The sequence below is a fragment of the Temnothorax americanus genome, unplaced genomic scaffold, assembly GCF_048541705.1.
Source record: "Temnothorax americanus isolate GAGA-0224 unplaced genomic scaffold, ASM4854170v1 Scaffold60, whole genome shotgun sequence".
Taxonomy (NCBI): Eukaryota; Metazoa; Arthropoda; class Insecta; order Hymenoptera; family Formicidae; genus Temnothorax; species Temnothorax americanus.
Window position 1 is genome coordinate 470108 of NW_027509752.1, and position 18213 is coordinate 488320.

Genomic DNA, 18213 nt, shown 5'->3' on the forward strand with positions numbered 1-18213 from the left:
TGTGTGTGTGTGTGTGTGTGTGTAAAGGTGAATAATACGGATTATTATTAAGTATAGGATAAGATAAGATAAGTTTAGATTTTTAAAGCGATTAGAATTAAAAGTATAGAATAAGTATAGAATAAGTAATATTTACATTTGTAAAAGGTCTCTCTCTCTCTCTCTCTCTCTCTCTCTCTCTCTCTCTCTCTCTCTCTCTCTCTCTCTCTCTCTCTCTCTCTTTTTCTCTCTTTAGCAGCGCCAAGTTTTTTGACAAGAAAAATTTATGTATTTTAATAAAATATTTTTATTTTTTGTACTGTTACCTCTGTAATTCTTTGCGATGCGATTAAATCTTTTAAAATACATATATAAACTTTGTATTTAAATACCTTGTATTCCCTTGTTGGGTTTAAATATTTTAATAAAATATTTGTATTTTGTACTGTTACCTCTGTGTAATTCTTCATGATTCAATTTTTTATTCTAATCGAAGAAAAGCAGTAGTAATATTATACCTCGAAAAAACCTAAGTAACAAGTGGCAGACGTAATCTTTGTATCTCGAAAAATATACTGAGAAAAAAAATTGTTAATCCCAAGAAATATTTAGTTCGATACGTTCAAATAAACAATTTAGTTAGTTAATTAAATATTAGTTGTTTCAACAATTTATTTCGTTTCTTTAATCAAGAATTAATTAATTCAACTAATGTTTAGTTAACTAACTAAAATGTTTAGTTGAACGTATCGGACTAAATATTTCTTGGGATTGACAAATTTTTTTTCTCAGTGTATGTTCTCTGTAATTGGCGCTGTAATTTAAAAAGAGATATCATTTCTTTTTTGTAATTGTAATAATAGATCACTTGAAGCGCGACTCATTTTTTGATAAGGTAACGTAATTTTGTGATGAGATTTTTGGAGATACAAAGCTTACGTCCACCACTTGTTACTTAGGTTTTTTCGAGGTATAATACTACTACTTTGTTTTTTTTTTAGGTGAAGATACCACTGTTTAGGTTTTTTCGAGATTTTTCAAGATACAAAGATTTCGTCTACCACTTGTTACTTAGATTCTTTTAAGGTATAATACTACCACTGTTTTTTTTTTTCGAGGTAACAACATATACACTACTATGCGTGTACTTGGCGCCTTTCTTTACCTTTTTGTAGTATTACGCATTGTATAAACAGTATGTACAAGGTGTTATTTCGAGGTATAATACTACCACTTTGTTTTTTTCGAGGTAACAACATAATACATATGTACTACTATGCGTGTACTTGGCGCATTTTTTTACCTTTTTTTGAAAAAGGTAATTTTGTACGGATATCACGCCTTTTTGTAGTGTTACGCATCTTAATCTTAACAAAAAAAAATTACACCTTATAAAGAAATGTGTCTGAAGTTGTAAATATATATATATACACATTGCCGGACATTGCTTTTATGTATAATATACATGTATATTACATTGCTTGAAAAAATTATTTCTTACCAACTTTTTCCAAAAATTATTTTTACGTCAGACATAATTTTAATTCATCCAATTTTTATTATGTCTAAACATAATTTTTGTCCAATTTTTATTATGTCTAGACATAATTTTAATTCAGCGATTTTTATTATGTCATGACATAATTTTAATTCTGCCGCTAAGGAAATTTTAAGTCGATTTTTATGAATCAAGCTTGAATTCAATGTTTAGGTGTCCCAGGTTGCCGATGACGAGGTCCACATAGCGCGCTCTATAGTTTTCGGTGTCCAGGTGTATTAATACCTTGAATTTGATGGCCACGTGTTCCAAGTTGCCGATGACGAGGTCCACATAGTGCGCTTCGTAGTTTTCGGTGTCTACATGTATTAATACCTCGAATTCGATATCTACGTGTCCTACATTGGGTGCGTTCAGCCGATACTTTGCTAGCCTAGCAATCGTGAGCAGTCGCTCGTTTTCGCTCGTTTCCTCTTTTTTGACTTACTGGATTAAAAAGAGAAGAAACGAGCACAAACGAGCAACTGCTCACGATTGCTAGGCTAGCGGAGTATCGGCTGAACGCACCCATTCAGATTTAAAGTTATTAATACACCTAGACACCAAAAACTATGAAGCGCATTATGTGGACTTCGTCATCAGCAACCTGGGACACCTAGACATCAATTTCAAGGTATTAATACACGTAGACACCGAAAACTACGGAGCGCAATATGTGGACCTTGTCATCGGCAACCTGGGACACCTAAACATTGAATTCAACATATTATTACACCTGGACACCGAAAACTACGAAGCGCACTATGTGGACCTCGTCATCGGCAACCTGGGACACGTAGACATCAAATTCAACGTACGATTACACCTGGACACCGGAAACTATGAGACGCGCTATTTGGACCTCATCATCGGCAACCTGGGATACGTGGACATCGAATTCAAAATATTAATACACGTAGACACCGAAAACTACGGAGCGCACTATGTGGATCTTGTCATCGGCAACCTGGGACACCTAGACATCGAATTCAACGTACAATTACACCTGGACACCGAAAACTATGAAGCGCACTATCTGGATCCCGTCATCGGCAACCTGGGACACGTGAACATGAAATTCGAGGTATTATTACACCTAGACACCGAAAAATACGGAGCGCGATATCTGGACCTCGTCATCGGCAACCTGGGACACGTGGACACCGAAAACTACGGAGCGCACTATGTGGACCTTGTCATCGGCAACCTGGGATACCTAGACATCGAATTCAACGTACGATTACACCTGGACACCGAAAACTATGAAGCGCATTATCTGGATCCCGTCATCGGCAACCTGGGACTCGTGGACATCGAATTCAAGATATTAATACACGTAGACACCAAAAACTACGGAGCGCACTATGTGGACCTCGTCATCGGCAACCTGGAACACGTAGACATCGAATTCAACGTATTATTACACCTGGACACCGAAATCTATGAAGCGCATTATCTGGATCCCGTCATCGGCAACCTGAGACACGTGGACATCGAATTCAAGATATTAATACACGTAGACACCAAAAACTATGGAGCGCACTGTGTGGACCTCGTCATCGGCAACCTGAGACACGTAGACATCGCATTCAACGTATTATTACACCTGGACACCGAAAACTACGAAGCGCACTGTGTGGACCTCGTCATCGGCAACCTGGGACACGTGGACATCGAATTCAAGGTATTAATACACGTAGACACCGAAAACTACGGAGCGCACTATGTGGACCTCGTCATCGGCAACCTGGGACACGTAGACATCGCATTCAACATATTATTACACCTGGACACCGAAAACTACGAAGCGCACTGTGTGGACCTCGTCATCGGCAACCTGGGACACGTGGACATCGAATTCAACGTATTATTACACCTGGACACCGAAAACTATGAAGCGCACTGTGTGGACCTCGTCATCGGCAACCTGGGACACGTGGACATCGAATTCAAGGTATTAATACACGTAGACACCGAAAACTACGGAGCGCACTATGTGGACCTCGTCATCGGCAACCTGGGACACCTAGACATCGAATTCAACGTACGATTACACCTGGACACCGAAAACTACGAAGCGCACTGTGTGAACCTCGTCATCGGCAACCTGAGACACGTGGACATCGAATTCAAGATATTAATACACGTAGACACCAAAAACTACGGAGCGCACTGTGTGGACCTCGTCATCGGCAACCTGGGACACGTAGACATCGCATTCAACGTATTATTACACCTGGACACCGAAAACTACGAAGCGCACTGTGTGGACCTCGTCATCGGCAACCTGGGACACGTGGACATCGAATTCAAGGTATTAATACACGTAGACACCGAAAACTACGGAGCGCACTATGTGGACTTCGTCATCGGCAACCTGGGACACGTAGACATCGCATTCAACATATTATTACACCTGGACACCGAAAACTACGAAGCGCACTGTGTGGACCTCGTCATAGGCAACCTGGGACACGTGGACATCGAATTCAACGTATTATTACACCTGGACACCGAAATCTATGAAGCGCATTATCTGGATCCCGTCATCGGCAACCTGGGACACGTGGACATCGAATTCAAGATATTAATACACGTAGACACCAAAAACTACGGAGCGCACTATGTGGACCTCGTCATCGGCAACCTGGGACACGTAGACATCGAATTCAACGTATTATTACACCTAGACACCGAAAACTATAAAGCGCACTATCTGGAGACCTTGTCATCGGCAACCTGGGATACATAGACATCAAATTCAAGCTTGATTCATAAGAATCGACTTAAAAATTCCCTAGCGGCACTTTCTGCCAAGCATAGAGAACCTACTTTTCCGTTGACTCAATATTTATTATATATATACCTAATTTTTACTTAAATAGAAATCTTCCTCCTGACCGATAAGTTTATCGACCTAATTTTGAAATACGCGCGCGATATCGAAACTGGCGATACCTGCGCCGCCAGCGTCGAAAAAGTGAAAGTGACGTTTCTCTGATGACGTCATAATAGATCGCAGCGTTAGGAGACGTATCTTAAAAATAAATTTTCACATTTGGACTTTGCGTCGCAATATCTCCGCTCGTAGGGCACGTAGCGGAATATTATGAGAGAAACCCCCCCCCTAATTGGACCCCAAGCTATCGATCAAGCCTACTTAGAACTTGATCCGTTCACTCGTTATCGAGATCTCAACATCTCGGGTACTCGCAACTCGTCGCGTCGCGTAAAAGAGTCACGGTCGGTCTCGCTCCGCGTGTACTTGGCGCGAGACACTACCGTGTCTCTTGATCACATATTTGTAATACCTTGCAGAGCTTCCGAAACCGCTTTCCATGCTTCACCAGTTATTGTTCTATTACGTTGTATTAAAGGTAGATTATAATTGTATAATGCTTCCCATTTTGAAACCTCTTCTATAAGCAATTCTTCTAATTCCGTTGAATCAGAAGAATTATTGACTGAAGAAGGTTCTTCAACCGCACCATGTTCACCTGTATTTTTTTCTGGATGACTCGATGGCTCATCAAGTACAATGCTTTCTACACCATTATCCATAGCACTTCGTCGCATTATTAATCCATTATCTATATAAAAAAATCATCACATACATTATATACACAGTTATATCATTTATTTTCATCATTTTTCAAGAATCTACAGTCTACAACACACATTATTATCATTTATATTTACCGCATACTGGATAAAAATATCTGTTTCCATCAGTGAAGTAACGTTTATATCCTTCCAAGCATTTATGATTTGAAATTAATGATTCTTCCGTAATTTCTTCACAAATTCCACAAGTATTAACACGTTTTATCTAACAGAAAAATAAATTAATAGTCAACGCATTTAGATTATATTGTTTATACATGTGCAATTTTTCATTAAACGATTTAAAAAGCAGAAAAGTAATACTACCAAAATTTCTTTATTTAGAGAATAAATTATGAATTTCTAAATTATAAGATTACTTTTATAATAACCAAGCTTAAAAAAATTATAATAATTGCGGTTTATCAATTACGTTTGTGATATTGACAAATTGAGGTTATGACTTTTGCTTACATTACAATTAATTATTCATAAACATTTTCTATACCTCATTGAACGCCATTCTCTCAATTATACATTAATTCCTTAACATTTGTTGCAAACACTACACCAAGTACGTATGTAAATATTGCTCGCTTTCCTGACTTTGACTTCAAGCGACTGGGCCGACTGGACGGAATCCAGCTTTGCTGCTCTTTGTTCGTTTGGTTGAACTTCAAAACAGAAGAACGAGATGCGGTAAAATGTATTTTGCGCCGGAAGTGTGTCATGTTATAAAAAATTTTCAACCAATCACAGCGAACTGCTGCGGCTGCACACTGCGCATGAAATGGTACCTTTATAAGTTATAATACCTAAAATGTTTAATTTTTTAATTTTAAAATACCTGCGAAATTTGTTTGGATCTTCAAGACTTAACTCAGTAAAGTAAAAAGGTTGCGATGTATTCCTTGTTCTTGCCTCCGTGTTATCCATGGCTTTACCCATAACCTTTGCTTTTTATATCGGATTTCTTCTATTATAAACACGAAATATAGAAGAACAAGTTTTTTTCGTTTTTTCAAATTTTGCATGTATTGAAAGGAATACTTTCTTTTCGGTAATATTGATGCCATATTCTCACTAAAATTCGCTTAAATACGATCAGTCAGCATCGGCGACTTGGTGACAGATTGGGCAATGTGATTGACCGATTAGAGTTGGCAGTCGCGATCGGCAGTCGGATCGGCCTTTGCAGTCGGTAGTCTGATACGGGCTAATCTGCGCGCATTCTGCTAACATTTTGCTATCTGGGGTATTAGTGTTTATCGGCGTAAATAAATGTTTTTTTTTTATGTTTTTTCACTATATTTCTAATAGTTTTTTGCTAATTAAAGCATGGCTATTATTAGTAGAGTATTATTTACAAAATGGCGGAGGGCCACACGTCGAATAATACGAGTTTTTTTATACTTTTCATTCATAATTTTCTTTTATATTTGTAATAATATTTTATATAACTAACAATTTTTTACAATGAAAATTTATTTCTAAGCAAAAAAAGTTAAACTTTATTTTTTTTATATTTAGTACAGTACACACAAAATTTCTTTTTTCAAGATAAAAGATAAAAAAGGCGCCAAGTAAACGCGCAATGTATTTGGTAAATCCAATCCAAAAATTCAATCTAAGTGGTTGTAGCTTTAACTTTTCTCCTTAACAAAATTATTATATCAAAATATTGCGTTACCTAATTCAACTCAAGTATATATATATTTCAAAAAAATATATGAAATCTCTAAATTGCGCCAATTATAAACAGAATATATATATTGCTTTGAAAAATTGTTGTGTAATTACTTAAAAAGAAATGAAACTGAAGTGGTATATATCTTTGTGTTCCCATTCAAGGATCTTCCTATTCCAACTTATATAAATGGTAGTAGCTTTAATTCTTCTTAATAAAATTATAGAGTAACTCTGGTATTTACGCCGCGCGGAAATTTACGCCGCAGAAGTCAGAAAAAATATAAAGAATGAAGGTATTTGCTTGCAATTATTCTGTTATGTGCCTTTATGCTATATTAGTATTGTGTTGTAATTTCAGTTCTTTACTGTTAATATTAATGAAACCGTCGTGAGTTGAATCGATTTCTCACCATAGTAAGTAGTGCGATCATATATTAAGACCTGTAAAATGATTACNNNANNGATAGTGTNANNNNTTTAATGNNTACCTAACAAAATAATTCACAAAATTGCTCAACTCAAGTGATATGTATTTTTAAAAAAGATGTGACGTCTTTAAATTGCGCCAATTGCAAAGAGAATATATATATTAATTGCTTTGAAAAATAATTGTTGCGCAACTACTTTTAAAAAATAAAACTTAAGTAGTACGTATCTTTAATTGTATTCCTATTCAAGGGTCTTCTCATTCCAACTAAGCTAATTCTTTTTAATCACAAGAATCATTTTAATCACAAAGAATTAAAGAAATAACACAGTACAAAAAAATATTTAATTAAAATAAAATAAAATAAATAAATTTTTCTTGTAAAAAAACTTGGCGCTGTTTTTTTACTCCCGCCGCATACTTCCCTAAATTATGTGTGTTTATTGCTTTTTTATTTAATTTAAAAGTTTTGTGCTTTATTAAATTTAATCAAAATTTTAATACTTTATTTTTTTTACAAGAAAAATTTATTTATTTTATTTTAAAAGGGGGTTTCTTTTTTTCTTAAGGAATTCTTTGAGAAAAATTCCAAAACTTTCAACGCTTCTCAAAAGGAGCAGTTTGTTGAATTGGTGATCGAGTTTCAAGATGTCTTTTTGGAAGATGTGGTTGCAGGAAATTGCTCCGTCGTTGAGCATGTTATTAGGGTGAAAAATTCTCCTCCGATTAAACAGGCTCCTAGGCGAATTCCACTGCATATGCGAGAAGAGATGGAAAAGATTTTAAACGAAATGAAACAACGTGGTGTCATCGAAGAATCTCATAGCGCCTGGGTTTCTCCAGCTGTTTTAGTAAAAAAGAAAGATGGAACGATTAGATTCTGTATCGATTTCAGGAAGCTCAATGCCATTACAGAAAAAGATTCTTATCCTATTCCCAGAATAGATGATCTTTTTGATCGTTTATCCGGAAATTCCTGGTTCACCACCTTAGATTTAAAAAGCGGCTATTGGCAGGTGAAGCTTCGTCCTCAGGATAGAGAGAAAACGGCCTTCTCTATAGGAAATGGCTTATGGCAGTTTACTGTAATGCCATTTGGATTATGAATGCTCTTGCTACTTTTGAGCGATTGATGGAGCAGGTTTTTCGTGAGATATTGAATAAGATCTGTATGGTTTATTTGGATGATGTCATTATCTATAGTAAAACTTTCGAGGGAATGCTGGCAAATTTAAGGGAAGTATTTCTTCGTTTACGGGTTGCAAATTTAAAACTCAATCCAAAAAAATGTACTTTCTTTGGGAGAGAAGTGAAATACTTAGGCCATGTCGTTTCAGAAAAAGGAATCTCCACTGATTCGGAGAAAATTAAGACCATTCAAGAGTGGCTTATTCCTCAAAATAAGAAGCAAGTGCGAAGTTTCTTGGGACTCTGCTCTTATTATAGGAAATTTGTGAAGAGATTTTCTTTTATTGCTAAGCCATTATTTTTTTTAACTGAGAATCTTAGAAAATATGTGTGGGAATGGGCGTTGTCAGGAAGCTTTTGAGAAGCTTAAACAAAACTTAATTTCTCCTCCTATTTTAGCTTTCCCAATAGAAAAAGGGGAATTTATTCTTGATACTGACGCTTCAAATCACGGCTTGGGCGCGGTACTTTCTCAGATTCAGGATGGTAGGGAGAGGGTTTTAGCTTATTATAGTCGGGTTTTGAGCAAGTCTGAAAGAAACTATTGCATAACTCGTCGGGAGCTGTTAGCTTTGGTGGAAGCTTTGAAGACCTTCTATCACTATTTATATGGACGTGAATTCTCGGTTAGAACGGATTATATTTCGTTACGCTGGTTGATGTCTTTTAAAAATCTAGAAGGACAGTTAGCACGTTGGATGGAACGCCTACAACAATTTAATTTCGTAGTCAAGCACCGAGCAGGAAAGGTGCATGCAAACGTTGACGCGTTGTCTAGGCGTCCATGTGCGGAAGGAAACTGCAGATATTGTGATAAAGTGGAGATGGGGGAAGAAAGTATTGTAAGGGGACATGTTAGAAGAATAATCTTCAAAGAAATTGAATCTGCGGACTGGAAAAGAATGCAATTGGAGGACCCTTCAATTGTAGGAGTTTATCGTGGAAAAGAGAAAAATAGGCGACCTCTTCGTCAAGAAATAGCTCAGAGAGATTCGACTGCTAAAGACTATTGACTCCAATAGGATTCCCTGGTGATTAAAGACGGGATTTTGTGTAGGAAATGGGAGTCTCCAAATTTATGTTCCGTTGTTTTTTAAACTATAGTTCCTCGAGAAATGATTTCGCGAATTTTAGAAGAAGCTCATGATTCTTCCACAGGTGGCCATTTTGGTGTCAATAAGACCTTAGAGAAGATCCGGAAACATTTTTATTGGGCTTTCTGTAAGCAGGATGTCGAACATTGGTGTAGGACTTGTAAAGTTTGCGTTTCAAAGAGAGGGCCATCTGATAAAGAAAAGTCTTCTATGCAAATTTACAATGTCAGGGCGCCTTTCGAAAGAATTCAAATAGATGTTCTTGGTCCCCTTCCAACTTCTTCTTCGGGAAATAAATATCTGTTGGTGGTTACGGACTGTTTCACGAAATGGGTGGAAGCTTTTCCGCTTGGAAATATTAGGGCTAAAACGATTGCGGAAGTTTACTTGAGTCAAGTGGTTTCTAGATACGGCATTCCTTCGGAATTACATACTGACCAAGAAAGAAATTTTGAATCTCGATTATTTTTGGAACTAACTCAGTTATTGGGAATTAAAAAAACAAGAACTACTCCATTTCATCCTCAATCCAATGGTCAGGTGGAACGTCAACATCAGACGTTGTTAAATTATCTGGTAAAGTTCGTTGCTGAAAATCAACGAGATTGGGATCGTTGGATTCCATTAGGGTTGTTGGCGTATAGGTCTTCTAAACATGAAACTACTGGTTTCACTCCTTCTGAATTGCATTTAGGTCGGGAGTTAAGATTACCCTTGGATCTACTTCGCGGACATCCTTCTGGTTCTGAGACTATTCCTTCGGAAAGAGAATATTTCCGTCACTTGAAAGGAAAAATGGATCTCATTCATAACATTGTATGTCAACGTATGGAAATTAAGTCTCAAAAAGCCAAGGCGCTTTATGATCGGAAGGATAGACAATTATGCTATGAGCCTGGGCAAAAAGTCTGGTTATTTAATCCTCGAAGAAAAATAGGAATAACTCAGTTACAAAGTAATTGGGAAGGTCCTTTTGAAGTCGTTAAAAGAATAAATGATGTAGTTTATTGCATTTGTAGGTCTAAACGGCATAAGAACAAAGTCTTTCATTTAGATAGATTAGCTACTTTTTATGAAAAGTAATTCCTTTCAAATCACAATTTTTATCCAGAGCGCGGAGCCCAAAAAATTTCAATTCATTTAATTAATTTTTAGGTTTTTTTAAGAAAAAGATATTTTTCTTTTGTTGTTACTTTCAGCTACTTCTCCGGGAAAATGATGCCGAACAACATCAGGCGAAGATATTAGCTGAAAGAAGACCGCCTTGCCCACGGTTTTTGATCGTGGTTTTTCCGTGGGACTTAGGGCAAATGCCAAGGCGGGGACTGGGGAGTCTTGCGAGACGCAGGGTCCACGAAAGCTTCCCCCTCCAGTCCGAAAACTCTCAAGAGGATAGCGCTGGTAGCAGAAGGAAAGCCGACGTTAAAGAGGTTCACACGTGGAAAGAAGCGTTTTTGGATTGAGGGAAGAAACGAAGCTCGTTAACTCGCAGCTTAGCTCGAGGTAGAGCAGGAAGCGTTTCAAGTTCCCGGAAATCTAAGAGAAAGAAACTGCTTGTAACTTTCCTCTAGTTGTCGGGACAACAACTTAAGAAGAGGGGGACAATGTTACGCCCGTGCTGGACACTGAGTAGAGAAGTCGGGGAAACCTGTGAAGCGCGCTCCTTGACAACGGGAGTTTGTTTATGGATTTATTGATTTTCTGTCTGGCGGATTTTTGGAATCCGTTCTGTTTTACGAGCTTGGAATAAACGCATTTCTTAAGTTCTTTTGAGTTCTCTTTCCTTTTGCGAGTTTCGCAAAATACGTGCGCGAGTGTGGAGTGCGCGATAGTGTTACGGCGGCGAGCTTACTCGACGAGCGTAACAATACATTTTTTTCTAATTGACACAATGTAAAGATTTTTCAAAGTAGTGCAACAATTATTTTTGGAAACAATATATATGTTCTCTCTGTAATTGGCGCTGTAATTTAAAGAAATATCATGTTTTTTTGTAATTGTAATAGATCACTTGAAGCGCGACTCTTCTTTTTGATAAGGTAACATAATTTTGTGACGTGTATCACTTGGGTTATAATTTTTCGGAGATAAAGATACTACTGCTTAGATTTTTTCGAGATTTTTCGAGATATAAAGATCTACCACTTGTTACTTAGGTTTTTTCGAGGTATAATACTACCACTTTCTTTTTTTTTAGGTAACAACATATACACTACTATACGTGTACTTGGTATAAAAATACGTGACTATGTTCGACTTAATTTACGTGAAGATGAAAAATATAAAACGATTGCTAGTAAAACATTTACCACATATTTATAAATTTTAACTAACTGCCGATAACGCTTTGAATGTAAAAGCTGAATAGCCATAGTAATTTAATACGTAAAAAGCCCAGTTTTGATCATTGAGCGAATTACATAATTTATATTTAGATTACGCTCATAAAATCTAATATTGGTAGAAGAGAAGCATTGTATTAAAGAGGTTCTACATATAATAGATGTATCTAAAAATTGGAAAAAAAACTTCATGGACATATAAATTGAGATGCGAGAAAAGTGCTCAAAAAATTTTAGCATCGCGGTTACCGTGTAAAAATGTGCAAAAATGAATTTTGAAATCACAGTTTTTACATGAGCTCTTATGGCAGAGGGGTTCCTGGAGACAGGAAACGAGATATTAATTATATGAAGGCGGCCTACCAGAGATTCAAAAAACGGAGCTCTTATAGATCGTAATCTAAGCTTTTCAGAAATATCGAGAAAAACATGGGTTACCGTGTAAAATTTTGTGATATTGACTATTGAAACAGGCCATATCACAGTTCACGTAGCGTGCTTCGATTAACAAGGGAGATTTGGCAACGTCGCAGCGACTGCACCCGTGCGGAAAGTGTGCAGCCAGTACAGCACCACATATGACAGCACTTCAAACTTAAGCACCTAACCTAACGAGCGCTTACGGAGGAGTAAGGGATGACGCGTGGCTCAGTGCCTACGCGAATGATTAGAAACACCAAGGTCCGTGGTTCGAATCCGACCCGGCCTTCGTCCCATATATACTTTGTTAAAAAAGATTTTTTCTGATTAAGATCCTTATGGATTAATGGTCTGCACGATTGGGAATCGGAAAGGATTCACAATCTGCAAGGCTGTAAGCGGCAGAATAAATAGAGTAAGTTATCGACACGGGGATGTAGGAATTCCACAGTTTGCGAGAGGTGACGTAGAATAGTCGGCGCTAGCGACAAATGTGAGACGAGTATGATTTGGGAGTATAAGGAAGCGAGAGTCGCGAAGTAGCTAGCAAAGAGACAACATGTATAGAAAGTGAGAAAGTAGAGAAGAAGTTAATGTGAGAATATGAAGTAACGGTAGTAAGACTGAAAGCGTTATATGATAATGGAGATAGAAACGGACCCTGTATTATGTGATAATGGTGATATAAACGGACATTGTATTATTTGAGATTTGACGACAAGAAGAAGTGAAATGTATATCTCTTGAGACCAGAAATGAATATATTAAATATATATATATATCCTGACAATATACCAAATGTGTACAGTTAATTTATCAGAAGTGGGATACAGACTAAATTATTAACTTTCGGGCGAAATAATAATCACGTGAGTGTAGGGGATGTACAGAGTTCCGTGCGCGTGATCGTGCGGTGTAAGCCATGGTATACGTTGTGTTGGAATTCAAGGGCATGGCTGATATATATTTTGATGGAACAAAAGGACATTGAAAATTTAACGATAAATCAATTGAGATCATTGGCTTCGCGACTTAAATTAGGAACGAAGGGCTCTCGCGCAGCAATTATAATTCGAATAATAGACTTTTATACGGAAAACGGGTGGCCAAAGAATATGGCTCAATTTTCGGGACGCAGTGGTGATGTTAGCAGAAACTTGAAGGAGACAGAAAATGAAAATGAGCAGCAAAAAGGAGCAGGACATCCCGATATGTCTGGTCCAGTAGGAAAGGAAGATTTGAATCCGCAACATATTGTTAATGGTATTCCAGCCGTAGGGAATGGCAATGGTCAAGGAGTGAATTTTGCATTGAATATGCAAGAAATCGTGCAAGCGGTGGTACAAGTAATGGAGGAGAGGCAGCGGATGCGAGATGGATCGGCAGGATCTTTTTCAACCACTAGAAGCGTAAGCTCTTGTATAGAAGTTGATACGTCAAATGTAAACTGGCAACAAATTAAATTTGCAACAAAGTTGATCCCTACATTTGCGGGAAAGGACGATGAAAATGTCATTAGATGGCTGGAAAGAATTTCTTGTGTGGCTCGTATGTATAAGTTTAAAGACGAAGTGTTGGTGCTGGCGGCAGTTTCGCAATTAAAAAATCGAGCGCAGGACTGGTATAACAGACAACCAATGGAGGACGTGGCAACTTGGGAGGATTTCAAATTTCGCCTGCGCAGTCATTTCGAAGTAAAAGAATCGTATACAGCAACGCTCGCAAAAATCGGACAAAGAATTTGGAAAACATACACAGAGAAATTTGTAGACTATGCTGAGGATAAACTGGGATTAATGCAGAACCTGTCTTTGACAGAGAGAGAGAAAATTGAATTGTTGGCGGATGGCGTGAAGGATTCAACTTTGAGAAAATTGGTACTAAGTACGTGGATAACGAACATTCCAGACTTTATCGAACATGTTCGTCGAATAACAGAGGATTCCGCTTTGCCGAGAAGAGTTGATACAGGCGTGCGATTTGGAGGTCATGGTCGAGTTCTAAATATAAACACCGCAGATAGAAGCGATACACCACGACAGGCTTCAACGGAGAGAACGTGTTTCACCTGTAAACGACCAGGGCATATTTCGAGGGATTGCAGACAAAGGAAAGCGGTGTGTTTTCATTGCGGAGAGGAAGGCCACATCAGCCCGGCGTGTCCGAAAAGAGGAACCAACATGGGTACACGTACTAGTCACGTGATCGAGTCAGGAACGGAGAATGTGACGGATTCAACGGTTTTCGTAAGCGATATTAACACCGGTAATAAAGACAAATCGTGTATTGCGGTACAGAGTATTACAATTCCGAATATTAGATTAAAAGCGCTAATTGATACAGGTAGTTTTGTTTGTTTGATGAGAAAATCAGTCTATGATCAGTATTATGTTGGAAAAGAATTGTTAAAAGTTAGTAGCGATATTCAATTAAAAGGTGTTAACGATACTGCGATAGGTATTTTAGGAAAAATTCAGGATCAAATAACTCTAGAAGGATTAGAAGGCGTTTGGTTTTATGTAAATTTATTGATAGTTCAGGATTGCACCATGAAGTACGATTTATTACTGGGTAGACAATTTTTCCAAAATGCAAATTTGAAATTAATTTATCAAAATGGTAGTTATAAGTTTGAAGTTGACAAAGAAACTATAGAATTTATTCACTGTTTTAATATTGATATTATAGAAAAACAAAATAAATATGATATTAGTAGTAATTTAGAACAGGATATGCCTCTTGCGTTAAAGAAACAAGTAATAGATGTTTTTGACTCGGTGGACAGTTTGAAGATTGAACCTGTAAAAGATGATTATTGTGCTAAAGTTCATTTAAAGGATAATTCATTATTTCGATATGCGCCTAGACGAATGTCAGAGATTGAAAAGAGAGAGTTGGATAACATCATTGATGATCTTCTCAAACGGAATATTATAAAGCCTAGCATATCTCCATATTGTGCCCGTGTTGTATTAGTGCCAAAAAGGGATGGGAGGAGGAGAATGTGTGTGGATCTCCGACCTTTAAACCAAAGAATCTACCCGCAGAAGTACCCTTTCCCTATCATCGATGATTAATTGGATGAATTATATGGAAAGAAGTATTTCACTAAATTGGATTTAAGGGATGGATTTCATCAAATCGCAATACATCCTGATTGCACCAAATATTTCGCATTTGCAACACACAATGGGCAGTATGAGTATACGAGGCTACCTTTTGGTTTCTCTGAAGCGCCAGCTGAATTCCAGAAGCGCATATTATATATGTTCCGGGAGTTACTCTTAAAAAAGAAATTGTTAGTATATATCGATGATTTATTGATAGCTACGGTCGATATTCAAGAAAATTTGGATATTTTGAAACAGGTTCTAATCATTCTTAAAAAATATAATCTAGAGTTAAATTTATCAAAGTGCTCATTTTTGAAACATGAAATAGAATACCTTGGTTACTTGGTAACACGAGATGGCATCACAATGAGTAAGAGACACGTTCAAGCAATAACAGATTATCCAATACCCAGTAATGTAAGAGAACTTCAAGGGTTCTTAGGTTTATGTAATTTTTTCCGTAGATTTATTAAGGATTTTGCGCTAAAAACGAAGCCTTTACAAAATTTACTTAAGAAAGGAGCTCAGTTTGATTTTGATGCTAACTGCGAAAATGCATTGGAACAGTTGAAAAGGGAGTTAGTATCTCCGCCGGTTTTGCGAATTTATAATCCGGGTGCAGAAACGGAGCTTCACACAGACGCTAGTAGTCATGGTTTTGGTGCGATACTGTTGCAGAAACAGAGCGACGGATATTTTGGTCCGATAGCATATTTCAGTAAATCAACAACTGATTGCGAAAGAAATTATCATAGCTTTGAGTTAGAGACTTTAGCAATAGTAAAAGCAGTAGAGCGATTCCATGTATATTTGCAGGGCATTAAATTTAAAATTGTAACGGATTGTAATTCTCTGGTCATGGCGATGAAAAAAATCAATATTAATCCACGAATTGCGAGGTGGAGTTTATTTTTACAAAATTATCAGTATGATTTGATACACCGTATGTCCAAAAAGATGGTACATGTGGATTCTCTGAGTCGAAATGTGATGATTGTTAATAATATATCAGTAGAAGATGAAATCATGTATAAACAATTGACTGATCCTAAATTAAAAGAAATTGCATCAGAGTTGGAGATGAAAGAAAACAAGTATTTTTCACTAGTTAATGGTCTGGTCTTTAGAAACTATCAAGATAAGCAATTATTTGTTGTTCCAGATAATATGGTAAATAATGTCATTAGAATTCATCACGATGAAATGAGTCATGTTGGCATTGACAAAACTATTCAGGGAATTCTCAAGTACTATTGGTTCGCTTGTATGAAGATAAGAGTTAAACAATATATAGAAAGTTGTATAAAATGTCTTAGTAACACTATTGCTGCGGGAAAAACGGAAGGAGAAATGGAGCTTGTTGATATTGTACCCGTTCCTATGCATACGATACATGCGGATCATTTTGGTCCTTTAGAAGAGACTGCGGAAAAATATAAGTATATTCTGGTAGTTGTGGATGCATATACTAAATTTGTCTGGTTATATCCGTGTAAATCAGTATCTTCGGATCACACTGTAGCACACCTTACAGCTTTGAGCAATTTATTTGGATGTCCGGAAAGGATAGTTAGTGATCGCGGAACAGCGTTTACTTCTAGTGTGTTTGCCCAGTTTGCACAAGAAAATGGTATTAAACATATAAAGACAGCAGTTGCCTCACCTTGGGCAAATGGCGCGGTAGAACGTGTAAATAGGTTTTTGAAATCAACTCTATCTAAGGTTATTGAGGATCTGAGTGATTGGTCTAAAAAACTCGGTAGAGTACAGTATATTTTAAATAATACCTTTCATAAGTCAATAAATGCTACACCTAGTATGGTATTTTTGGGGTATGATCAAAAGAATCAATCAGATAAGGATCTTCGACGATTTATGGATGAGTTTGATTGCAATTGATAAAAATATTGATCAGGAACGTAATAAGGCTAGAGATACAGCAAAATTAGTTAATAGTGCGGTTCAGGAATATAATAAAAATCAATATGATAAACGACATAAGAAACCAACAACATATAAAGAGGGTGATTTAATCTTAATTAAAGTGCTGCAACATAAACCGGGCATAAATCAAAAATTATTTCCAAAATTCAAGGGTCCATATCAGATTGCTCGAGTGCTGCGAAAGAATAGATATGTTGTAACGGATATACCTGGATATAGTCTTACTCAGAAACCTTTAAATACTATCTTGTCAGCTGATAAAATAAAACCATGGATAAGAATAACCGAAGTGGCACCACAGGCATCGGAGGATATATAAATTTGCGTTAGTATATAAGGCTATTAACCATTGAACGTTCATTCGTATAGGATGATAAATAATTTATATATATAAATATGTACAGAGAGACGAATAGTTCGGGACGAACTATAATGTCAGGATGGCCGAGCTGTAATTAAGCGGCAGAATAAATAGAGTAAGTTATCGACACGGGGATGTAGGAATTCCACAGTTTGCGAGAGGTGACGTAGAATAGTCGGCGCTAGCGACAAATGTGAGACGAGTATGATTTAGGAGTATAAGGAAGCGAGAGTCGCGAAGTAGCTAGCAAAGAGACAACATGTATAGAAAGTGAGAAAGTAGAGAAGAAGTTAATGTGAGAATATGAAGTAACGGTAGTAAGACTGAAAGCGTTATATGATAATGGAGATAGAAACGGACCCTGTATTATGTGATAATGGTGATATAAACGGACATTGTATTATTTGAGATTTGACGACAAGAAGAAGTGAAATGTATATCTCTTGAGACCAGAAATGAATATATTAAATATATATATATATCCTGACAATATACCAAATGTGTACAAGGCTTAAG

The 18213-nt window shown here is 37.0% G+C and overlaps 2 protein-coding genes across 2 annotated transcripts; one reads left to right on the forward strand and one right to left on the reverse strand.

The window, feature by feature from the left end:
* Positions 1 to 4810: 4810 nt before the first annotated feature.
* Positions 4811 to 6422, reverse strand: LOC143905369 (uncharacterized). Its single transcript, XM_077420777.1, has 3 exons — positions 5628 to 6422; positions 5216 to 5345; positions 4811 to 5106 (listed from the first exon to the last, which is right to left on the reverse strand). Exons 1-3 carry the CDS (start codon positions 5640 to 5642, stop codon positions 4811 to 4813), a joined length of 441 nt encoding a protein of 146 aa, XP_077276903.1. The 5' UTR covers positions 5643 to 6422.
* Positions 6423 to 12078: 5656 nt separating this feature from the next.
* LOC143905363 (uncharacterized) lies at positions 12079 to 18189 on the forward strand. Its single transcript, XM_077420770.1, has 2 exons — positions 12079 to 17661; positions 17741 to 18189. The coding sequence occupies exon 1, from the start codon at positions 13251 to 13253 to the stop codon at positions 15354 to 15356; it is 2106 nt and encodes a 701-aa protein (XP_077276896.1). The 5' UTR covers positions 12079 to 13250; the 3' UTR covers positions 15357 to 17661; positions 17741 to 18189.
* Positions 18190 to 18213: the final 24 nt, after the last annotated feature.